General features: G+C 40.1%; 1 protein-coding gene across 1 annotated transcript in view; it reads left to right on the top strand.

Moving 5' to 3' along the window:
• Positions 1-26265, top strand: part of Patj (PATJ crumbs cell polarity complex component) — a 299188-nt gene that overhangs the window by 26190 nt on the left and 246733 nt on the right. Inside the window, exons 8-14 of the mRNA XM_028778758.1 lie at positions 2022-2240; positions 3815-3914; positions 6297-6388; positions 7853-7994; positions 13165-13305; positions 16597-16685; positions 19444-19500. Of these exons, the coding sequence (XP_028634591.1) occupies positions 2022-2240; positions 3815-3914; positions 6297-6388; positions 7853-7994; positions 13165-13305; positions 16597-16685; positions 19444-19500 (840 nt within the window). The remainder of the gene's footprint in view (positions 1-2021; positions 2241-3814; positions 3915-6296; positions 6389-7852; positions 7995-13164; positions 13306-16596; positions 16686-19443; positions 19501-26265) is intronic.

Raw genomic sequence — 26265 nt, 5'->3', positions numbered from 1 at the left:
TTTCGAGACAGGGTTTCTCTGTGTAGTCCTGGCTGTCTTGGAACTCACTCTGTAGACCAGGCTGGCCTCGAACTCAGAAATCCACCTGCCTCTGCCTCTCAAGTGTTGGGATTAAAGGCATGCACCACCACTGCCCGGTAGTCCTCCTTTTTCTTTTTTTTTCCTTTGAGAAACAGCATCTTACCATATAGTATTCGCCTGGCCTTCCCTGTATAGACCAGACTTAGCCTTGAATTCAGAGATTCTCCTGTGTTTGCCTCCTGAATGCCAGGATTAAAGACATTCATGACCAAACCAGGCCAGACAATCTTTTAAACCTCAATTTTCTTGTTTTAAATTTAAGTTACTCTTTGAACAAGATTGAATTAACTAATTCTCTCCCTACTTTTCTCTTTCTCCTTCTCCTTTTTCAATTTTATTTCATTTTGTTTGTTATTTTGTTTTTCTAGACAAAGTTTTTGTGTTTTCCTGGCTGTCCTCAGACTCACTCTATAGACCAGGTTGGTCTTGAACTCAGAGATCCATCTGTCTCTACCTCCCAAGGTCTAGGATTAAAGACCTCTGTCACCACTGCTGGGTTTCTTTTTGGTTTTTCTGAAAAAAAAAATTGTCTCACTATATAGTATAGGCTAGTTTCAAATTTTTTGTGTGATTCAGGCTGTCTCCCTGCTTCCATATGCTTGGATCATAGGGATATGCTACCACATTTGGCCATAGACGTTATTTTAACCTATAAGGTACTTTGTATGCATGTATATTTTTTAGACCATCATTGTTTATGTTCTAGTATCTTTATTATATAGTAGTAAAGGTAATTATATAGTATTCAGATTTATTGATTAAACAAACTTAGGTAAAATGCAGATGGATCAGCTGTTGCAGAATTTTCACAAAGAGGGGACTCTTTAAATAATTTTAACTGGTACATATTTTCATGAATTATATCTTAAACTTTTTGTGGTACAACATACACACAAAAATGTATGCATTTAAAATAATAGTCATAGCTAACAATATACTTATTATCCAGCTTTAGATGAACTTGCCTGAAATTCACTCAGAATTAAGACTACCTCTCATGTAATGCTCATGTGCTCTGATTTGGGTGTGTGCTTTTGATTTCTCTCCTGAGCTCCAGCCCAGTAGATCCAGCTATCTACCTGATGTTCCTACTTGGTGTTGATGGGCAGTTTAGACTGATCATCTCCAAATCTCACCTATATTTCTATTCCCACTCACTTGCTTTAGCTCAGTTCATGATAAGTCTGTTCTTCTCTAGTGGCTTTGGATAAGATGTTGGGCTTCTGCCTCCTTCTCCCTCTCCTTGACATCCCATGTGGAAGTTATCAGCCAATCCTGTTGACAGTTCTTGGAAAATGCATGTAACTCTCCCTTCCAAATTTGACACTGCTAACTTTGTCCATGCTACTGATCTCAAGGTAGTTGTTAGAGCCTCGAAGCTTCCCTCTCTGCTTGGATTGTCCCCTTCAGGTCCATTTCAAGCAGAGGAGCTGGAGAGATCTGAGAACATCTAGTAGTCAGGTGATGCCATTTCTTTGCTCACTTTGCTTCCCAGACATGGAAACGACTCGCACATCTGTCTGTTGCTAGGCTATGCTGACAACTTTCTGTTCCCCAGTCATGCTGCTTACTATCTGGCCTCAGGGGGTCCTCAGAACCTTTCATTCTGGAAGTCTCCAGCTTTTGATCTCTTCCTTGCCTTCATGGTCATTATACTCTGGATCAAAGCTATTAGGCATAAATTAAACCCTTGGGCAGATATCCATTTTAGAGTTCTGGTACCTTACTTGACTTTAGACCCTTCAATATTTTGCATTCTGCAAGAAATTACTTCATCTTTTGCCAGCTGAGTAGATCAGTAGAAATGTTATGTTTGTTGGGTATTTCAACTGACTTTGTCAGTCATTTTGCCAGAATTCAAAGTCTTATTTATTTTTATTATTAAGCAGTTAAGCTAAATTGTTGATTTCTCTGAGTAATTCTGCTTTCTTGGATTAAAGGATGGAAGACTGCAGACAGGGGATCATATCTTGAAGATTGGTGGTACAAATGTGCAAGGAATGACCAGTGAACAAGTTGCTCAAGTGCTAAGGAACTGTGGGAATTCAGTGAGGATGCTGGTGGCCAGAGACCCTGTTGGTGAAATCGCAGTAACACCTCCTACCCCTGTCTCCTTACCTGTTGCCCTACCTGTTGTAACCACAAGAACCCTTGATTCTGTGAGTATAGAAACCATTCTTCTTACATCACATGCTACCTATGATACAATGCAAGATAAGAAATTCCTTCAGCTGGATGACCGTACTAGCCTAAGTCACACTTCAGTGCTCATATGTGAAGCAGAGGAGAACCTATATGAATATTAGACATGTCTCTCTCTCTCTCTCTCTCTCTCTCTCTCGCTCTCTCTCTCTCTCTCTCTCTCTCTCTTTCACTCCTTTTTGGTGTGGTGGTGTGTGTGTGTGATGTACCTTAAAGCCAGATATCATTGTCTTCCTCTATCACTCTCTTCTTATTTTTGAGACAGAATCTCTCACAGAGTTGAGAGCCTGCCATTTCAACAAGAATGGATGGCCAGCAATCCCCTGGGATCCTGTGTCTGTCTCCCCAGAGTTGAGATTCCTGGTATATGCTACCATTGCCTGGCTTCTAACGTCTGGCACTAAAGTTATGAACTTTGTTCCTCACATTTGCATAGCAATTGCTTTGCTGACTGAACCATCTTCCCATTCCCTTCTTGACTTCTCTTCCCCATGAATAAAAGCAGGAAGAGACAGTCTCTGTTAGTAACAAATGTAAAGCAAAAATTTTTCTTCAGAGATATCACTAAGGTCTTTTGAAAAGTTGCCCATCCCTATTGGAAACCATTTGAAAAGGAATTTTCTATCTATGATAATAGAAGTTACTTTGTTTCATTTCTCCAGGTTGTAGTGATAACTGATTTTTGTTTCCTACATTACTGTACCTCACTGAAGTCTTTTCATCCATTGAAGGGACATGAGGCTCTGTGATATATGGGACTTCACTCTCTCTGTTGTTTAGTTTCTAATGCTGATGCTTGAAATTGAAAAAGTATTATATATAATACCTAGCCTTTTCCTTGGCTTCTAAATTTTATTGTTAGACATATGATTCTTTCAGGAAATACAGTCTGAGGTTTTTCTAAATGGCTGTATTAATTTTCTAGTGTTATGTTACAAGTTGTTACACATTTAGCAGCTGAAGCAGTACCTTTTGTTAGTTTGCAATTGTGTAGGTCAGAATTCAGCATGAGCTTGGCTGGGCTTTTTGCTTAGTTTCTTGTAAGGGGAAGTGAAGGTGTTGGTTCATCTGGGCTCTGTTCTTGACATCTGGGCTTGTGAGCCTGTTCAAGTTGGTGGAAGAATGCAGTTCTGTGCTGTCGGATGGATGGCCTTTTTTTGTTGGCCTCCAGCCAGATATCTTTCAAGGGACCGACCCTTATGGTCCCCTTGTTCCTATCTTTCTTGTATGACCGCTCTACCTTCAAACTACAAGTTGATCTCCTCTGTTTAAAATGTTTTTCTTTTCTCTTTCTGTTACCAGTAGGAGCAAACTCTGCTTTTAGGAGGTTCTGTATTAGGTTAGGCTCCCGTGAATGATCTCCCCTTGTCATGGATTTTATAAGCACAGGTGGTCCAGAGACCAGGAGTCATGAGAACCGTCTTAACATTCAGTATGTGACAGAAGAAACTTGGCAAACTGGCTGCACAGATTGACCATCTACAGAATATGCAACTGAAAATGTAACTATACATGTGTTATTTCCCTACAGGACAGTTCTCTTTTTGAAACTTACGATGTTGAACTTGTCAAAAAAGATGGACAGAGTCTTGGGATTAGAATTGTTGGCTATGTTGGAACAGCTCATCCAGGTAAATGAATCATTTCTACTTCATATTTGGGATAATTATAAAGGATGTTAAAGTTTCTACATAATAAAATTAAGTACCTGAAGACTTTAATTTAAAACTCACAGTAAACCATGAATCTATAATAGCAAGCAGTTACTTTCCAGTGATTAGAGCCACATTTTTGTGTCAGTGGTTTAACAGCTAGCTTTATGGTCAGTACCAAAGGAATTTTAACACGCAGTCCAGTTTGTACCATTTTCACTTCACTTTCCTTTGCTTCTAAAATAGTTCTGTTTTGAATACTGTGTGATTGTTAACATATTATATAGTACTATGTCTGGGATTAAGTAAGTTAATCACTGCATATGCTGTATATTGTGAATGCTCAAAATGTATTATTTTGTGTTTAATCATGAGAAAAGTAAGATAGAATAAACATTTTGTTAGAATCTTTTTTCCTTTTATATAAGGGGAGAGTGGTGTGAGAATACATAATTCAAGTATCTGAATAAAATGTTTTCAGCCATTACCTGAAAGTTAGCAGTAACTTTGTTGGTTTTCTCTTGGCTATTAAAAAATTACTAGGTTAAATAAAGTGAACCTTTACAAAATATTTGGTAGTTACATGAAAATTTATTTATAATTTAGTTATAAAGTAGTTTAGTTTTTCTGAAAAATAGCAAATATAGAGTTAATTGTTTAAAAGGGAATTGTCATCATGCATGGAGCAGGTGGAGAGATTAAGAGTATTCACAGTCCTGAGGGGAACGCACATCAGACTACTCTGTGCTACTTTAGCCTAACTAAGTATCTAATTTCAAAAGTTTGATTTTTCTATGCATCACCGCTTTTTAGGATCAGAATTCAAATAAGTCCCTTAAAAGCTGAGTATAAACATAAAAACTAATGTTGCACCACACATGTTGAGTCATTATCCCTGTCCTCTGCCTGGTTACAGGACTTGTGGCTGAGTTCCTAAACACATGACTCAGTGCCTAAGTGGAAGTTAATAAATGAGAGAAAAATTAATGTTTGTGTTACTGAGTGCAGAAAGGAACCTTTTACTTATTTACCCTCAAAACCCTCGTGGGCTGGGGTGTTTTGGGGAGGATGAGCAAGTGAATTAAAAAATGAGATATTTAAAAGTCAACAGGTTTTAAAACCATGCATACAAGTAACTTGTACCTTGTTGCATTTATTGTTGCGTTTTTGATGCTGGGGGTTGATTGAGAGTGGTGGCATGCTCCTGTAATGTCACTGTAGCAGCTGAGTGGATGGTCACGGGAGTTCACAAGTGTGAGGCCATCCTGGGCAACACAGGGAACCTTCATCTTAGAAACCAAAGCAAACAAAAAAGTCTATTCCGGGAGTGTGACTAAAGTATAAGAACATTTTAATTGTTTAAAGATAACTGAAAATACATGTTTTAGTAGAGAAGCAAACAGCTGTCCTGACATGACAGATGAAAGACTGAAGTTGACAGGAGAATTCAGAAAGAAGCATGAGAGCTAGTAATGAGAAAGGAGGGGATTAGACACAAGGCAAGAAAGGCTGAGTCAGGAAAGCACTCGGTAGGTGAAATGGCCGCCTGGGTGTTTTCCTGTTATTGAAGACTTGGGGTGTCATTCAGGATGTGCTGTATGATGCTGGCAGTGGGAACGTAATAAAAAATCATTAAGAGGTAGTTTTTTAATTTCTCAGTTTCCCTTGGGGATTTACTTTTTATATAGTTATAATTTTTATGGCTATTTGTGATTAAATATTTAATTTTACAGTGTATGGATTGTTTAATGTTGCTGAGCTCATTCTACTTTTTAAAATTATTGTATGTGTACAGGGTTGTGTGCCTGTAGACTTCCCATGTAGAGGTTGGAGGGCCACTCTGTGGAGTTGGTTCTTCCCACCTGTATGTGTGTTGCTATGATTGAACTCAGATGCCAGGCCATCCCTGCCCCAATTTTGAAAGACCACATGTGCTTTTTTTTTTTTAACCTGGATGACATACATGAGCACTAAACTAAATAGAGACAGGAGTATGTGTGAGTCTCGTCACGATGCTGGTGACAAACGATGGGCGCTTCCGCTGAGCCGGCTGGCAGTGCGAGCAGAGCTCACCAGGGTTCATCTGGCCCTGCAGAGCCAGCTTAGAGAGACATGCATTCTCCCAGGTTCCATTACTGATTATTTTTCCAGAAGGGTAGTCATCAGTCAACTCACTTTTAATTCAGGTCACTTGTGATGGTGACAGTTTGAAATAATCCATCAATTTCCCTGTGTGTGTTCAAAACAGTATTTATGAAGTCTCTAGTCAGCCTCTTTTGCTAATTAACCTCTTGATAGAATTTTGTAATCAAGTCCTAATTTTAGCTTTCTTCCTTTTTCTGTGTGTCTATGCACCTTCAGGGGAAGCTTCAGGAATCTATGTGAAAAGTATAATCCCAGGCAGTGCTGCATACCACAATGGCCAAATTCAAGTGAATGATAAAATTGTGGCTGTAAGTAATGACTTTCTAGTGTACATTTGACACAGGTTAGAGAAACGTTTCTATTTTCTATCATATACCAGAGAAGAAGATGAGATGGCTTAGTTTAATTTTATAATATTTGTTTGTTTGTTTTAGTTTATGCTTTTATATATATTTTGAGACAGGGTCTTACTGTATAGCCTTGGCTGATCTAGAACTCAGTATGTAGACCAGGCTGTCCTTGAATTCAGAGACCACCTGCCTCTGCCTCTCAAGTGCTGGAATTAAAGATGTGCTCCACCATGCCTAGCTCATAAGGTTTTAAAAAATCAACTTTATTACTGCAGTGTATCACATTGATTTAGGCTTTTATATGATTGTTTTCTAGTCAAACAAGAAGCAGTCCACTAAACATATTTATAGAAAAAAATTGTACATTTACTTAAATAAATAAATGTATGCATGAAAATGTATCTGAAAGATGTTTTATGTCCCCTGGGAAATACTTTTTAAAGAGTCTGGGCATTTATCCATTTTACATATAGTGAAGAATCTATTTACCAGTTCTGCTTGCTGCTTTTTCTACTTAGAATAATTTGAGTCCACCAAAAATTGAAATACTTTATGTATTTGAGAATATAACCTTTTGCTAGTTAAAATTAGTCTCCCCTATTAGTAGTAAATGTCTCCGTGCTTTGCTATTTGTTCATGTTATACACATGTTCCACACTGACATAGACAGAACCGGATGGTGATCAGAGTCCATCTGAGGAATACTGGCTTTTGGAAATGCCAGTTGATGATTTGTAGGGTCTGGAGGCCAGTAGAAGCATTGCATTCTGGAGGAAGTCTAAAGCAATGGTCTGGCCTGCCTGGCTTCTTGCACATACATTTTTCAGAACATTAGAAGCCCCAATGATGGGAAATGAGTGTGCTTCTATGGAAAATATCACAGAATAATACCATACAGGGATAACACCTCAATATTAGTAATTAATTTTTGTTTTATTTTGAGAATAATATGTAACAATTAACTAGATTTTATAGCTTTTTAAATTTTTAAGATTTTAAATATCATTATAAATTAATAATATCCCTTTGCCTCTGTCAGGCTGATACTTAAAATATGTGACTTAAGAATATAAGATTATAATATCGAATTTATTTTTTAATTTACATGTAAGTTTATCAGCAGAGCTAGTTTTTTATTCTTATTCAAACTACTTTCTGGTCTAATATGCATTATTCAGGGGGAATAAAATTCGTTACCCCATTTTATTCAGCACTGGCGGAGCTAAAAATTGGAGTAGCTGAGAGGCATGATGGATAGCTCAACCTCTAATCCTACCATTCAAGAGGCTGTGAATCTGAGGTCAGCCTGGGCTATCAACTGAGTCATCCTCTCTGCACTACATAGTGAGACCCTCTTTCAAAAACCAAAACGAAAATGGTGGTAGTTTACTTGAAACTCTGCTTTGTCTCTTGATCTCATAGGTGGATGGTGTCAATATTCAGGGCTTTGCTAATCAGGATGTTGTTGAAGTGTTGCGGAATGCGGGGCAGGTGGTGCACCTGACCCTAGTTCGAAGGAAAACATCTTTATCTGCTTTGCCATTTGAACAGCCTTCAAACAGAGGTAATTAATGCTCCTGTCCGTCTCTTCTCCATGGAGTTGGGTTTGGAGGAACAGCCAGGGTTTGAAGATTGGTCTGGGAGTTTGAGTAGGAAACTGTGCTTCTCTCGGGTAGTGCAGTAGTGAACAGGTGAGTCAGCTGTCTGCCTTGCAGAGGCATTTCCTGTCAGCAATTCATGCACCTACCTAAATGACAGGAAGCAAGCACTGACCGCCTGAGCCCAGAGCTCTCTAAATGGAGAGAGAAATCATTTTTTGATCTAGGACCCTTCATTTGTATTTTACCTTGACATTTCTTAAGCTTCAGATCTCAGATTGATTTTAATGATGAGTTTTACCCTAGTTGTCTTTTGGTTTGCCTTTTAAGTATGTTGAGAAAAATAAAACAAATTTTTATCAAGAACATTTTTATTAAAAATAATGTTTGTTATCAATAACAAATAACAAATCTTCATTGCAGAAAAATACACAATTTTTTGGATATCAGAGGACCTCTTTTGGGGGACAGTTTTCCCTTTCCACCATATTGGTTCTGGAGATTGACTAAGGCCATCAGTCTTGGCAGCAAGTGCCTTTACTAGCGGAGCCATCTTGCTGGACACTAGTTGGTCTTTGCGGCACACAGTCACACTGCTGTGTTGTTAACATTCTGATGGTACATGTTCCTCTGCTTTCTCAGGAGCTCTGATTGGCATTTTATAATTTAAATTATTTTTATTTTCTTTGAGTATTTTTGTTTGCATGTATATCTGTGCATGACATATGTGCTAGGTGCCTATGGAGGTCAGAAGAGGGAGGCCATTGGATTCTTGGAACTGGAGTTACAGACAGTTTTAAGATGCCATGTGAGAGCTGGAAATGAAACCCAGGTCCTCTGGAAGAGCAGCCAGTGAGTGCTGTACTGACCCATCACTCCAGCCCCTCTAATTGGCATTAGAAAACAAACGACTATTAACTCCAGTTTCACTAGGCATGGTCATGATGCATAGCTTTAATCTCAGGAAACAGAGCTCGGCAAATCTCTGTGAGTTTGAGTCCATCCTGGTCTACATAGCAGGTTCCAGTCCCGTCAGGGTAAAATAGTGAGGCATTGTCTCAGAAAGTAAACAAACAAACTCAGGTTCCAAGGGGTCAGAGTGTTCTTTTCTGACCTCTAGGCACCAGGCAGGCACCCAGTGTGCATATGTACATCCAGTCAAATCACTTGTACACATTAAATAAATAAATAAATCTCAAAAGAAAATACTATACTAGTTGCTTTTCTCATTGCCGTGACCAAATACACACCAAGAAACAGGTTTAGAAAGGAAGGACTGAGGTCATTGTCAGTCACAGTACATGAATAACCAGGGATTCCTTTTTATTTATTTTTTTTATTTTTTGGTTTTTGGTAAAGGGTTTTCTCTGTGGACCAGGCTAGCCTAGACTTCACAGAGACCTGCCTGTTTCTGCTTCCCTAGTGTTAGGATTAAAGACATGTGCCACTACCACTTGGCTAGAGATTCCTTTCTTAATTGTTTCAAATCCCATCAGGTTACCAGCCTAGAGTAATTTTTACACTGTGTGTGTGGTCCACACTTTGGATCTTAGCATTCAGAGGCAAGTGGATCACTGTGAGTTCAAGGCCAGCATCACCTACATAGCAAGTTCTAGACCAGCAAGGGGTACATAGTGAGATCCTGTCTTAAAAAGGAAACCAAGCTAGGCATGATGGCATTCACCTTTAATTCTAGCCCTCAGAAGGCAGGTGGATCTCTTGAGTTTGAGACCATCGAGGTCTACATAGTGAGTTCCAGGACAGTTAGAGCTATGCAGAGGGATCTTGTCTTAAAAAACCAAGCCAAACCAAAGAAAACAAAACAAAAGATTACCCTTTATAATTATCGTGTGTATTCTCTGGTGCTGTGTGTGTACCTTATTGACTAGCCTATCTGTAGAACTTCCCTATGTTTTGTGATGGAAACTTCATGTCACTAACTTGAGTCTCTCCTCCTTGGCGGCTATCATTTTCCTGTTTCTTTGAGTTTGACTCTGCAAAAGGCACAAGGGTAGGGCCATGCTGTGTTTGCCCTTCTCTCCTGACTAATTTTACTTCACATAGTATCCTCTACACCATCCACGCCTAGCAACCGATTAGACTTCCTTTGAAAGAATCAATAATATTTATTGTTTGTATATGTGCACTTCATTTATGTATTTATGCTAAGTGTTCACTGACGCTGTGTCCCTGTCTTGGTTATTATAAATAAATAATGCTTCAATTAATGATAGACATTTCCCATCCTAGTGCTATGTATGCATTTATTTATGGCGTCAGATGATTAATGAGCTAAAATATATGCTGTGAGTGGTTTTAAAGTCTCAGGTTACCGTCACAGGAGTTTAATTGGTTTTATGTTTGAACTCTTTGTAATTGAAACATTTCAAGCATATAGAGAAAGAACAGAGCAGAGTGAACACCCACTCACCTTCACTTATATCTGACAGTTGTCATCTTCCCATATTTCTTCTGAATCATTTTACAGTGAGTGGTGTAGCAGCCCCAAAGATAAGGATGTTTTCGTAAACAATCATAATATTATAACCAAGAGAAGTAATAGTAATATCTAATATCACATACTTTGTACCTAAGATTTCCCAGTTGGTGATGCCAAGGAGATCACTCTGTGGATCAGAGGGTAAGAATGCTTGTTGTATAAGCATGAAGACCTGATTCAAGTGCCCCAGATCCATGCAAGAGAAACTGAGCATGGCTGTATATGTGCTTGTAAACCAGCACTGTGAGGGACAGAGACAGGAGGATTGCTGTCGTTTCTTGACTGCCAGCCTAGCTCCAGGTTTCTCAAGAAATACTACCTCAAAAAAGTAAGGTGAGAGAGATGCAGCAGGACACTGCAGTCCTCCTTAGGCTCTGTGTGCAGGCACACCAACACACAGATCGTATGTGCACGTTCCCAGACAGACAGACACACCACACACATCCACACAACACACACATACATTTCCCAGTTGCTCTAAAATGTCATTTGTATGTTCTCTTCCTATTCCTTTTGACTCCTCCCTTAAAATCCTTCCTAAACCATGTATCCCATGTGTGTTGACTCTGGCTTCTGAGTGTAGAAGAGCCTCTTATCCCTGCCCTGTGCTTTTTTCTTCTTCTTTTCTGAAGGGATTAATCTTAGATGCTAAAATGCCACAACCTGAACTTGAGTACTTCTTTGCAGGCTTGTACTTTTTTTTTTTTTTAACTTTTTATTGGTTCTTTGTGAATTTCAAATCATGTATACTAATCTCACTCATACCTGTCCCCTCATACCTGCCCTCCATCCTTGCAGCCTCTCCCCCAAAAGGAAAAAAAAAATCTTATTGTGGAAGCTGTAGTGTATCACACAGTATACCCTTTTGTCCACACTTCATTGCTTGCAAATGTTCATTGCAATGAGTCACTGGCCCAACGCCAGTGTTGCCCTGGCAAGGTGCAGGGTCTGCTCTCCTGAATGCTGTAGCTGGTGAGGGCAGGGCCAGCTCTTCCACTCTGATGACCTTGGGGCCAGTTCTCTTGCCTGCTACAAGTGGTAAGAGGTGAGGGGGAAGGGGGAAGGGGAAGGAGGGCGTCTTTTCCTCATCCATGTCTCACTGCACAAGAGATGAGTGGCAGGACCATCTGTTTCACACTCATACTATGCTCACCCACAACTCTTCCAGTTGCCAGCTCTGCTGAGCTTTCTGGGCAAAGGGAGGGATCAGCTCTCCAGCTCTCACGCCCCTCAGGGCCAGCTCTCCTGTGATGTCCAGTTTAGGGATCAGCCAGTTCTGCACAGCCCTCAGTCATCAACATGGTCCTGGGTGGCAGCCCAGACCAGAGATATCTACCTGGAAACAGACCCCTGCTGCTACAGGGCCATGGACCCAGACATGGCCCTCAGTGGTAGCATAGGCCAGGATGTCACCATGATCTTAGGTGGCATCACTGGCTACTCTTACCAGGCTGTTCCTCACTACCCTTGATTTTCTGGTTCTGTCTCTCTTCATTGTTCCACCCACATCCTTCTGCTTCCCTTTCTCTTCCATTTTTCCACCACTTACTTTCTTTCTCCTCTTAGTGGCTCCCAGGGTGTCTCGGTTTCTGGGGTTGTCTTAGGAGTGTTGCTTCCTGCCCATGCAGTGTGACACTGGGCAGGGGTCGTCTTGAGTGTGGTCTGCCTGCCAGATTCTTCCTGGCACTGGACTGGTGCTTGTCTCAGGCCAGCTCCCTGTCTGCCCCAGTAGTGCCAGACTGGTGATTATCTTGGGTTCGTTCCTGCCTGGACCCTGTGGCCCTAGGTGGACTTGTCTTCTCTCAGGCTATACCTTGTACTTTAAATAAAAATTCTTTTACAAAGAGCTGAAGAGATGACTCGTGATTAAAACTCTTGGTGCTCTTACAGAGGGCCCAGATTCGGTTTGCAGCACCCACATGATGGCTCATGACCATTCATAACTCTGGTTCTGTCTAAGAGATTTGACACCCTCTTCTGTCCTCTGAAGTCAGAAGGCCCACACTTGATGTATATACATACATGAAGGCAAAAACTCTGTACACATTAAAAATGATATGTTAAAATTTAAGAAATTCTTTTCAAATGATGGGAATTATTTTGTTCAAAACCCGAAACTCTTCTAAAGTGTTGCTTGTGCAGCCTTTCTTCTGTTGAAAGACACTTAGTGATTTGTTGGCAATTTGGCTAATCTTTATTTGCTTCCGCTAGGGAAAAAGCAGAGCGCCATCTGCACCCTCACCCCAGTATCTGAGGTTGCTTGTGTGGCTGTTCACATTGGCTTGATGGTCCAGCCTATTTGCGTATGTTGCTTAATACCTCTCCACAACAGCAAGAATATACAGCCTTCTCCTTGATGCTTTCTTATTTCTTTTCCTTTCTAAAGCTATAGTAAATCATCTCTCCCTGTTTTGTCGAGGTTTAGCCTTGCTTTTCACTTTCATTTTCTGTACTTCCTCATTCTTTGAATACTGTCAAGCTATCTTTATGATTAACTACCTCACAGAACACTTTCGTATAAAGGCATCACGCGCAGCGAGGTCCTGGGAAGGGCAAATGGGAGTGAAATAAGCTCACTTGGATGCGTCCCCCACCCCCAACAGGACTAGTGATTTAAGCCACAATTCTTATTTCAGAAACTGTTGCAGAACCACCTAAAGTACCAGAACTAACTGAGTCCCTGGAACCAGAAACTAATTTGAGTATGGAAGCAGAGGAAATTGGAGAAAGACTGGATAATCTAAAAAAGGACACTGTCCAAGCCTTAGAAAAACCAGGTAGGCCCAAAGCCTTTACTTCGGAGTACTTCAACCTGTTTGTTTATTAACCATTTCCTCTCTATAGTTAATATGGTGTGGTATCCACAGAATCAGACTTAGACCTATGCAGTAAAGGCAATATCACATCAAGAACTTTGTAAAGTTGCAAATATTCTAACAACCAGGTAGCTACCAGTGACTCATATAAAAGCAGTTTAGATCTGATGGAAGCTCATGCTGTCGAGACACTCAGCAGTTTAAGATGGGCTGTTTTTCTAGGGATGCACTATCATTGTAGAGTGCTTGCCTACCATGTATGAGGCTCTAGGTTCAATCCTTGGTACTACCACCAACCTTAGGTTCAATCCCTAGTACTAACACCAACCTCACACTCCACCCCCAAAACTGAAATAAAATGGGGTATTTTGAATGTAATCTTAACATAATGTTAAGCTATTTGGTAGTAGAGCACCAAATGTATTTTTATTTAACTGTGTTTCAAAAGCATATTTATTAGCATGCAATAACTAAATAGCATTTTAATCACTATGTATTCTTGCTTAGATTAAGAAGTATTCTTAGATTACTTATTTAGATATAAATTGTATTTATATGCAAATATTTGATCTCTTAATCTATATCATCTATCTATCATCTGTCTGTGTGTTTATCTGTGTGTGTGTCTCCTCTTTATCAAAGTTAATAACATGAATTTTTCATACGTTGCATCTAGTGACTAGGCTGCTTTATGTCTAAATTTTTGAATTGTGTGCAACTTTGACCTTTGACACTATACTTTAACACTTCAGTTGTCACTGGGACTCCCTTCTGTAATCGGAGTTATAGCTTGGTTCCTTCTACAGAGGTCTTCAGCTGGGTGAAACTTCTTAAATTTTTCTTACAGTTGTGTTCCAGAGGAGCTGGCTTTTGCCTTTTTTGTTAGGAAAGTCTTACTCAAGATAAAGGTTTAGGAGCTCCCGACCCCTTTGCATCCGCTAGAGTGCAATTAACTGTTACTCTTTTAATTTAGTTGAGCTAAGATAAATATCAAAGGATTACGAGGTGAAAATCAAGTAATCTTGAAATTAGAAATAGTCTTAGTAGTATTTTACCTCATTACTATTGTCATTGTTTTGCTTGTTTTTGAGAAAAGGCATTACTGTATAGCCCAGGATAGCCCAGAACTCACAGCACTCCTAGCTCCATTTCCCCTCTGCATTACCCATTTTTTTTTTCTTTTCTCCTGCCCCCATCACTCCTGCCTCCTGCCCCAGTGCTATTCCACAATGTAGCCCTGGTGGCCTGAAACTTGCTGTGTAGACCAGGCTGGCTTCAACTCAAAGAGATCTGCCTGCTGCTGCTGCTGCCTTCTATGTGCTGGGATTAAACATGTACACCACCATGTGGACACAGAATTGTACTCATGTTTTTAAAATGAATTCCACTGCATTTTCCCATGCATGTGTATACTTTCAGTTTGCAAGTATGCCCACCTCTCCTGGCTGTTGCTGTTAGTCTTTCTCACCTGTGTGATGAGCCTAGCCTTTTGTGCCTTTTTGTGTTGTTTTGTTTGTTGTTTGTTTTTGTTTTGTTTTCTTGAGTTGTTGCAAGTAGATTAGTCTACTTCCTCTGGCCTTCGAGCTCTGATTTAAAACACATAGATGTCCCTGTTTTCATTTTTTGCCTAAAAGGTGAAAACAGGCCCAAGGGAATTGAAGTGGCAGTGTTTCTTCACTTCAGTGACCCTTCCGCTGGTCTACCTCTGACTACTATGTGTGTAAGCGTAGAGTTCTCTCCATACATTGCAGATTTTGTTCAGAGTCACTAAGCAGATATGAAGCTACACCTGGAAGAAACTGAACAGGCAAACTGTTGAGACTTTTAAAGATTTTGGTAAAGGGGCCAGAAAGATGGTATAGTGGATAAAGGTACTGGCAGTGAGTCTGAAACCCAAGGTTAATTCCCAGAACCCCTGGTAGGTGGAAGGAGAAAACCAGCCCCACAGAAGTTGTTCTCAGACATCCACATGTGTACTGTGACTTGTAGACCACCACCCCTCTCCCGTGCCCCCGCCCCTGCCCCCAGTCTCCTTCACCTCAAATACTGAGAAATTAAAAACAAAAAAGGAAACTGGTAAGAACTCATACTTCCGTAAGGGAGTACATGCCACCCAAGTGAGTTTGGTACTTGTTTTAATAAAATCTTTGATTAGCTGCCCCCAAACGTAATCTAGCATATCAGTTAACGTAGTTATTTCCTGGATGTTCTTTTGTAAGTAGAGTAATTTAAGTTCTTTAGTGTGCATTAGTCTTAGTCTCTGATTCTGAAGTTAGCCTATTTAACTTAATCATTTGTAGTACGTAATTAAGCATTCTGTGCAGCCAGAGCGAGCAGTTCTGAAGCTGAAAGGGCTGATGCTGCAGGGTACGTTTGACTGTAGGCAGATGGCTGTGTCACTTGTGAGAAGTGTTCTCTGACATGTCCAGTCTTACAGCAGAAATGAGAAACTTAACTTAAAACAACCCGAGACCTTTTCATCCTCTGCTCTTGGTGTGGGTGTAGGTGCAGATGATAGTTTCAGTACCTAGACTTTTATCTGTCAGGTATTCTTCAGACTGCTTGCTGCTCTGAGACTCTGGGGAAGATTATATGGAGTATAGGCCTGGCAGTTCAAATCTGTCTTAACCTTTAAAATGATCTCACCTGTACAACAATGGCACCATTAACTCAGGAGCACGTAAAGCTACAAATATCTTAGTAATTAAGCAGTAACAAAAGGCTGGTGTAAAACCAAAGCTTCTATCTGATGAACATCAGGTTTTAGCTGGCTAGCCTCTCTGTCAGTCATGGCATGTGGGAGCCGCACTGTGTTGCTTCTCTGTGTTTTGTTGATTACAGTGATGGCTCCTTACACACTTACAGTCCCCATGGAGAGGAAGAATGGTACTACTCTGAAAAGATTAACATTTAAATCAAATCTGTGGAAGATCTACAAATAAAACTAAGCCAGGCATATAGGATATCTACATCGAAACTATATATTCAAATTTCACTTTAGTTCATCACTTCCTCTTCCCTTTAAAGCATTCCTGAACAAAAGCCCGGTCACAATTTAAGCGCAGGTGGTTTTACATTTTCTATTAGTCCCATAAGTCACTTTGATTTACCTTACCAGGCAGATTTAAATGAATACATTTTCCTCTTTCCACATTTCCCCTTTACCTACTGAAGCCGAGCGAGCTGCTATTGAAGAATTTATTAGTTAAGTATGTTTGGCTCACAGTAGCTTCGACATTCTTTTTCTTATAGATATATATCCAGAGAAAGTCCCAGGCTCTCCAGAAAATGAGCTGAAATCCAGATGGGAAAACCTACTGGGCCCAGATTATGAAGTAATGGTATGTTTTAAAAAAAATATATTTTAATAGAAAGTTTCATTTCATGTTATTCTCCTAACACAGTAATTTAAAATATAAGAATCAAAGAAGGCACAGGCTGCCTTTATTGTTTTCTTCCTGTCTTTTTTTCCGATTAAAGCAATCAATCAATTTTTAAAGCATTTTAAGCTATAAGAACAATTAAGGACTGTACACAAACTTCACTTACAATTATCAGACACTCGGTTCATGTTGAAGCCATTTAAGTCAACAACAAGAAGTACATTAGGAGGGTGAGAGCTTGCCTGTAAATTTATAACTTGAATCAGCTGCTTAAAATGGCTGGCATCTTTATGGTTGCTTTTATGACCTGTTTGTTTTATCGTACACTGAAAGGGCTGTGGATATTAGTCCTATGTTTCACAAAGAATCTTACAGTTTTATGAGAAAAATGAAAGAATGATTATCAAATGTATTTAGGAGAACAGGAAGTAATTTAGGTGAGGCATGAGGTTCTACTGCCAGCAGGCCGGCCGTTAGATTTCCTTTCACCTGTTATTACATTTGGCCAGTAAAGGATTGGTTACACTTCCCCAAGTGAGTCCACTTGAAAGCAGAAAACTGTGTTAGAAAAATCTCATCAGTGTTCATCAAACATGCCAATAAATATCTGCTGTCTTTCATATTTTCTTTTTTGAGGCAAGGTCTTGGTATGTAGCTCTGACACATATTCTTATGTATGTGCTCATTAATATTTTGCTGTCATCAATGCCAGACTCTTTATTTCTGGTTTTGGATGTTTGGCACTGTCACTAGAGAAACTTTAGGTCATTAAGTCACATGGTTGTTTTCTTGCTTATTCTGGGCCTGTCTGTGTCTGTTAGTTCCTGTAGCTGCAGGTTCTCCAGGTCATAGAACACTGTCACTAGACACTCACACTCTACAGTCAGTGGTATATGTTCAGAGACTTCATGGCTCACCAGTTATATCACAGGGGTTTTGTTTTTGCTTTTTTGATCCAGGATCTCATGTAGCCTAAGCTGGTCTCAAACTTGCTGTGTAGCTAAAATGATAACCTGGAACTTGTGGTCTTCTTTCACTACCAGTTGTGGAATTACAGACATGAACTATTATCATCTATCATGCCTCGTTTATGAGAGCTCAAATTTAGGGCTTTCTGTATGCTAGCCAGACTTTTCACTAACTGTCCTTTGTGTGTGTGTTTGTGTGTGCGTGCGTGCGTGTGTGAAAGTTTTATTCTCTCTATATCAGACTTTCGTATATCACATGGTGAAGTGGAGGCTAGATGGGAGAGAGAATTTAAGTTGGATATTTACAGTGATTCCTTTAAAGTTGTAGGGATACAAGGGGAAGCTCGGAATGGCAGGTGAGTGAGTGAACACACACATTCCACTGTTCTTATTGTTCTTTCCTCCAGAGTCCTGCTGATCTGTTTGTTCATGGAGGAGGGGGTAGTGATTTGAGACAGGGTCTTGTGTAAGTCAGCCTAAAATTCTGTTAGCTGAGGCTAGCCTTGAACTCCTCCTGATCCTCCTGTCACCATCTCCTCCATGACTGACTTACAGAAGTTAAGACCTCAGTTTGAAATTTTAAAATGGCAATGCTCTTGGTTTGTCAAGAGTAAACTTTTAAAATATTCTGTTATGATTGTGTGTGTGAATATGGGTGTACGTGTAGCGATCAGAGGACAACTTTCAGGAGTCCGGTGTCGTCTACCTTGGCATTTGTTTTAAAGATCACACTCAGTTTATTAGGCTTGTGCAGCAAGAGGTTTTTCCTGGCGATCCATTTTTAAAAATATTTATTTTATTTTCTGTGTAAATCCCTGACTGAGTGTGTATATATATATATATGAACCACTTCTGTACTTGGTGCCCATACAGGCCAGAAGACAGTGTCAGATTCTTTGTAACTGGAGTTACAGATGGTTGTGAGGCCACCATGGGGGTGTGGAAATCAAACCCAGGTCCTCTGTAAACAACAAAGTAAAATAAAATAAAATAAAAATAACCATGCTTTTAACTGCCAAGTCATCTCTCTAGCCCCCTGCTTAGTTATCTTGGTGGTCCAACAATAGAATTTTTATTAAAATTTAAGGGGTCATAGAACGTAAAGTTGGCATAGTTAGACCATCATATCTATTTGCTCCATGTTTATGGATTCCTCATTCTCACTGTGGTTTCAACACATTTGGGAAATTTTTTCATCATAACTGAACAGGTACAAATTTGTTCTTACATCAACATTCCTAAGTAGTATATTGAGGCATGTTTATGTAGCATTTTCCTTGTATTAGGAATCATAAGGAAGTTAGAACTGGTTTCAGTGCATATACCTAGTATACCTTCATGAAAGTTTGAGCAATCCCTCAATACCAAAAGATAGAATGTGTGTGAGTTGTTCAAATAATAGTCTGAGTTTTATTGGTAGACAATCCGTGGAAACGAATTATAAGAAAAAGTACTTCATTGATGACTTAAGTCTGTTAATAAAATATAGCCCATGTAGAAGGAGAACAAGACATCAATTTACATATCACCTTCAGTTCAACTTGTGGATGACGTAGGGTGAAGAGATTAGTGTAGCAAATACAGAAAGGCAAATGTGTTGCTGCGTGCTACTTACGGATTTCAGAAATTCTGGGTAGAGATTTTCAGATTAGTCATTAGTGTGCTGGGTTTGCAAATAAACTTCAGAATATGAAGGAGCAAATGAAATTACACTCATACATATGGAAATGATCTTCTTATAATTCTAGGTAGCCACTCTGGACACACAGATTGCAGATGATGAGGAGCTACAGAAGTACTCAAAGGTAGGCACTTGGCTGAAAGCACTGCTCCAATTTATTGTTGAGGTGAGCTTTCTTTACATTCTTGCTGAAGAAGCTAAGTGGCATGACCCAAAGTCTTCAGAACTTAATCACACATGTGTTCCAGAAGTGATCGAGGCTGTCAGTAATAACAGATACACATGGTTAGATGAGGCTGGGAAGAAGGGGGAATCCGGTGCCATTTCTGGAAGCCAAAAGCCCAAGTTTCACTCTGGCATAGTAGCCTTGAAGGTGACAGGTAAGTGTGTCAGCTCCTCAGGTGTTGTATGGAGACTTTTGGGAGAGGTTTTCTACAGTCTAGAATAGAAATAGGTTTTGAGAAACATAATGTCTGGATGTTCAGGGACAGAAAACATGGTTGACCTTCTGAGTTTGTTGTTCTTGACTTAATCTATCTGAAGTAATCACTATTGCTGTCTAGCACATGCAGTTATGTGATTTGGGCAGATTCTGTCTTTTCCTTACAGAGTAATTTGTAGTTTCTATCCTTGACAATCAGAACTTCACTGATTAAAATAGAGAACCTTTTAAATGGTCTTCACAATAAATAATAGAAAAGGAAGGATTGTTTATTCCCAGAGTTTCAGAAACACTATTGCACTCCTACAGGGACCTTATCACTGAGCCCACCTTAGACTCTCCATTCAGAGACAATGTTTAAGGTGAGTTCTCTCCGGGCTGGAGAGTGGGGCCGTTGGTTAAGAGCCTGTGCTGCTGCTCCAGAGCACCTGAGTTAGGTTCCCAGCCACCAGGTAGGGTGCTTGTAACTTCAGCTTTAGAGGACCTTGGCCTTCCTGTGGCCTCCATGGGCACACACACACACACGAGTAAGTTTTTAGAAAGAATGAGTTATCTGACTCATGTGGATTTCTTAAACTAAGTATATGTTCAGATGTTTTACTGTTTCTTCCTTTGCATATGTGGTATTTTGCTTCCACAATTGTTTGCTGAATGTGCTGTTGTTTTAGATGTGTGTGTGTGTGTGTGTGTGTGTGTTTGTGTATGTGTGTGCTTGTGTATGTGTGTATGTGTATGATCAGGCCTCATATCACGGTGCAGAGATCAGAGGACAACTTTCCAGATCTGGTTCTCTCCTGCCATCTTGTGGGAACTGTGGATTGAACTCGTGTCCTTAGGCCTATAAGGAAGCCCCTTTCTTTATATGCCGAGCTGTCTTGCTGGCCATTGTTTTATGGGGTTGGATTCTCAAGGTCGATAGTGGAGAATATTTCTTTCCTTTCCTAACTCAGCTGCATTTTAAGTCAGTTCCTCATAGAGTCCATGTTGTCTGGCTGACCAGGCTCTCCTCAGATTCACAATGTAACATTAACATTGCTTTTTGCAGCTAGTTGTTAATTACTTCGTGTCATCTTCTGACAGTAGTTGATTAATAAATCCATCTAAATATGTTGAGAGATTTTTATTCAGAGCGGGGGTAAAGCATGTAATAGTCCATTTAAGCTCAGTAGTTATTTGACTATTCACAGTTTTTCTAATTAGTTTTAAACCTCCTTTGTCATATAGCTGTAGATCTTTAGAGATCCTTTGGCTTTAAAACATGCCTCAGACCAGGCTCAGTTCATCACACAACTTGCCTTCTGGTGCTCCCATGACAGAAAGCACAAGACCAGTATCCTAATCCTAATAGTGCCTAACAAGCAGAGAGAGACACAAAGCATGTCGTGTGTGTGTGTGTGTGTGTGTGTGTGTGTGTGTTGGTTTTTCGAGACAGGGTTTCTCTGTGTAGCCCTGGCTGTCCTGGAACTCACCCTGTAGACAAGGCTGGCCTCGAACTCAGAAATCCGCCTGCCTCTGCCTCCCAAGTACTGGGATTAAAGGCATGTGCCACCACTGCCCGCTGTCCTTGTGTATATTTTAAAGAATGTGATTCTGCAGGCAGATACTGTTATCATGTCCTCATTCCCTAGTCCCTGCTACCAGCTTCCCCACATAGCCTCTGTGCAGGAGAGTTGTATCCAGTCAGTGACATAAGTAGATGGGAAGACCTTGAGAACCATGTTCTAAAATGCTGCCCATGCATTCAGCTGCTAATTCATGAGATACTGGTATGCACTCTACCATGTGCTCTGGTGTAAAATGGATTCTAGATGACAACAAACCAGAAAACAATCTTTGCATTGTTATATTAGTGGAAGAACAACAATAAAATTAGTCATTTACTAAAGATAACGTGACTTGAGACTATTAGACAAGGCACGTAGATAGGGAAACAAATGGCTAGCAACTTTAGACAGGAAAGAGTTCTTAAAGGTGGGAACATTTAAAAGTCTTCACCCTGCATACCTCTGAGTTGTCACTTTGGTGAGTTCCTGCCATGTTGCGAAGGCAGGTGAAGAATTCTGTTTTCCTGCTTCTGCTTCCTAAGTGACTCAGATTTCATCCACACATGCTCTGGGTTTAGAAGATGACATTTTAGGGGGCAATTTAGGACATGAAATAACTAGCCTAATTTTCTTTGCAACGTAATATGAAAAATAATAAGACTTGGTGGTGGTGGAGAGGAAATGTAAATAGACTTGACATATGTCTTCATTTGTACAGCTCAGTGGTAAGTGATGCTTTTCTGTCTTAGGTACACGTGTCCAGAACTTTTAGAATATGATCTTTCAAAAGCTCCTTACCATATATACTGTCTTTAAAACATTTAATTATTTACTTGATACTGTTTTTTTATTAGTTCCCCCCTACAGTGGAAGAAAAAAGTTTTTCCCCAGGTTGCACCAGACTCGATATTTCTCTGTTCCCTGTGTATCTTTGTGTATTTGCAGCCAGTATGCCTATTTGTTTGCTTAATATGTATGAGGCAAAAAGTTGTCTAAGTTTTCCACCTAACATTTTCAATTTTTTATACTGATTTTTAAGTTATTAAGGTCTGTAGGATATTTTTCTTTAAGTTACTGACTTATAACCTAAACAGCATAACTTTTAGGAGTGTGTGTGTGTATGTGTATGTGTGTGTGTGTGTGTGTGTGTGTGTGTTGTGTACTCAGTGACTGTGGAAGCAAGAAGAGGGATTGAATTCTTCGAGCTGGTATTAGAGGTGTTTGTGAGCCATCTGATGTGTGTCCTGAGAACTGAACTTGGGTCCTGTGGAAGAGCACCGGGTTCTCCTAACCAGTGAGTCATCACTCCAGCCGCAAACATAACTTTTTAAAAATCCATTTATAAACTAGGAGAGGAGGTGCACAGTTTTAATCCCAGTAGTAAGGAAACACAGGCATGCAATCTCTTAGTTCAAGGCCAGCCTGGTCTACAGAGCAAGTTTCAGAATACCCAGGGCTACACAGAGAAATGCTGTCTCAGAAACAACAACAAAACAAAATATCCATCTATAATTGCACATTTAAATCATAAGTCAGTACCTTTTTCTTCCTACAGTATATAAAGAAAATGTTAGCCAATCAAAACCCATTTCACAGGTGAGGTTGTGGGAGGCTTTATAAATTGAATGACAATTGTATAGCTAGATAATAGTGCAGACAGGCTGCAGCTTGGTATGTATCACTTATTCCTGAAGTGTCTACAGTAGAATTCCCACTGTTTGCTACGTACTGTGGTAGCACTTGTGGGGACAAATGAGTAGGTCTCTGATCCCATGGAGCTCAGAATCTGGGCTTGAGCAGGGGCACAAGATCATGTGATAGTGTCTACATGTAGATCTCGAGAACTACTGTAAGTGAAGAAATCGGGTTAACAGAACTGGGCAAGACTACTTTGTTTTTTTGTTTGTTTTGTTTTTTATTCTTTCAAAGATTTAATTGTTGGCTCTTAAAGTGGATATGAAGGATAACTTAAGTAGGAAGACAGTAGAGAACCATATGTTTGAAAATACCATAATAAGCTGGAGAGAGTTGCAGCCCTGGGAGACTGAGGCAAGAAGATTGCCTCAAGTTCCTGGCCAAGCTTGGATACATAGGAGATTCAAAAGAGAAGAAGTAAATCAGTGCTGTAATGAAATACATGACTTTGTATACTCAGTTAAATAAATAAATGAGGGGGAAAGACCAGCCCATCAGGATTCAGTAGAACTCTAATTGTCAAATACGCATTGTACGGGGAGTGTGGACGGCGTGGTAGAGCTAGTAGCCTGGCAGGGTCCAGTTGCTGCTCCCATGCTGCCATTTGTATTTTAGTGAACCTTTTATTGTTCCGGTGTAAACAGTTTAATTTCTTTCATGAAACATATATTCTAAGACTCAGAATAAACAGCAATGGTTAGGAAATTGAAAAGAATACAGTTTTTAGAGTCATCTTACTCACCTATCTTTGAAAAAGTGTTTTTTTGTTGTTGTTGTTTTCTTACAAGAATAATTTTGAAACATATGGCTCTATGCTGTCTTCCTACTTAAGTTACCCTTCATGTCCTCTTTAAAAATCAACAGTTAAATCTTTGAAAGAATAAAGAAACAAAACAAAACATAAGCCAAAGTCGTTCTTTTCCCTTCCATGTTGTATTTTTTTTCCATTGATGTATAATAATTTTACTTCTGGGATGTACATGTATACAATGTATAATGTGTATGTTCGTGAATGTATAATCTGTTGTACACTTTACTTACACTAGTGCTGTGAAACATCGGACTCCTTCTCTACTTGTCACCATTTGTTTATTCTCTCTGGTAACTTCTATTCTATTTTCTCATCAATGTCATTAGCTGATTTAGAAGAGGACAGGGAGACAGGGAGACAAGGAATGGCTGAACTTGGTCTTGAAAAGAAGAATGTATCTGGCTGGGAACTAAGTAACAGACACCCCCCCACCCCTACCCCACCACCACCACCCACCCCTGGCTGTGGCAAAGGACTACTATATGAGAGGAATAAAAGGTTTTTCATCCATCTGGGTCAAACTTAACAATGGGAAAATTCTAACTGAGGTTCATAAGAAATGCAGAGTGGTAGGCATGGACTTTGTCCAGGATACCAGGACCCATCGAGGGAAAGATTGAAGCAGGGAGTGATGATCTGAAGTCCAGCTTCTACCCTGCCCACAGTTCCATCAGGAGGATAGGGTTTTAAGACTATAAGCAAGTGCTGCCAACCTATGGCTTTCTTTAGATGGTGGCCTCCCTATAGCCAACCTTAAGGATGCAAAAAAGTTGTCACTCGTGACAGCCTCTGATAATAGATAAGGTTTCCCTGTGAGGTAGAAGCTCTTTGTAGAGGCTTGAGCATTAGCAGCTCTACTTCTAGGAAGCTGTAAATCATGACACCAGTGAGGTTTTCCCGCATCTGGGGATACGTGCACTTTTAGCGATGGCTTTCTTGGCAAGTGTTTACTACTAAGATGAGCACAGTTCTGTAAGGAAGGATGTTAGCCTCATCTTATGACTTGTGCTGGCTGTCCACTGTAATGCGAGTGAGCATCAGTAATACCTTGGGTATGAGAAACAAAGAGCAGGCCCTGTCTGCAGCTTGGAGGAGACAGGTCAACAGATCTCACTTTCTTTCCTTTTAAATATATTTCCTGAGCAAGTGAACACGAACATGCGGATTTTGTCTCCCTCTGTGGTGAGCAGACTCATTTTAAGGTGGTAGATAATCTGGGCTCTTTAGGGGCTGCAGTAGGATCCCCATCCTGTCACCTGGGTTAGATCTCTGCTTTAAAAGTGCTCTCTCCTGGTTTGCAGCATGCTTTTCTTATTTCCATATGGGGCTATGATATGCAAAGTTTCTTTCTAAGTTCATACGCAGCTGATTGAGCTGGCGCACACCTATAATATCCTTACTTGGGAGACAGAGGAAGAATTATGAGTTAGGCCATTCCCAGAAAATAAAGTAAATAAAATAAAACCCTGACAAAACAAAATAGAGGCAGGGTGTAGCTCTGTTGGTCAGCTCTTTGCCTAGCATTTACAAAGCTGTGGATTCAGTTCCTCCTGCCAGATGAACAGGCTATGGCATTGCATGCCTGTAATTCCAGCACATAGGAGGTAGAGGCAGGAAAATCAGAAGTTCAAAGACATCCTCAGCTATACAGTGAGTTCAGGACCAGCTTAAGGTAATGTGTTATTCTATCTCAAATAAAACAAAACAGCAAAACCACCACAAAACAGCCTCTAAAGCATATATAACTAGTAAGTGCAAGAATCAGTAAAGACACCATGGGTTATTATATCCTAAACCTCTATCATTCTTTTTTACCTTTTTTAAAAATAAGAATTTTATTCTTGGAAAATTTCCTACAACGAGTGCATTTTGATCGTAACCACCCATGAAATTTCTACCTAGATCCAGCCCTCCTCTCCTCATACAGATTGAAGTTTGCTGCTGCTGCCTTTCCTCCCTCCTCTCACTGAGTCCAGCTGTTTGCCTAGCCGCTACTCTTGGGGCCTGCTCTGACCTGTGATTGACTTATCAGGGGTCAAACCATTAAAGAAACTTCCTCTCCTTTTCCTAGCAGCTGTTAAATGCTGGGAAATGTATTTAGTGGTGCGATTTCGTGCTTATCTTTCCTCAACCCTCAACTATGCTGGGATTTCATCTGGCTTAAGTTTATGTAGGTCTTGTGCACGGTTTCACTAGTATGACAGGTTCCTAGTCTAACTGCCCTGTTGTGTCTGTAGAGCGTGGTTATCCACCCCACCCCCACCCGTGGCTCTCAATCTTTCTGCTGTGTCTTCTCAAAGATCCTGGGCCTTGTGGGAAAATATGATTTGCACATCCCACTGCAGGTTGGGTACTCCACAGTTTCTTATCCTCTTCACAGTGACCATTTGAGTGTCT

The sequence above is a fragment of the Grammomys surdaster genome, unplaced genomic scaffold (assembly GCF_004785775.1).
Source record: "Grammomys surdaster isolate TR1022 unplaced genomic scaffold, NIH_TR_1.0 341, whole genome shotgun sequence".
Taxonomy (NCBI): Eukaryota; Metazoa; Chordata; class Mammalia; order Rodentia; family Muridae; genus Grammomys; species Grammomys surdaster.
The sequence above is the reverse complement of the archived record's forward strand: the minus strand, read 5'-3'. Positions and strand labels throughout refer to the sequence as shown.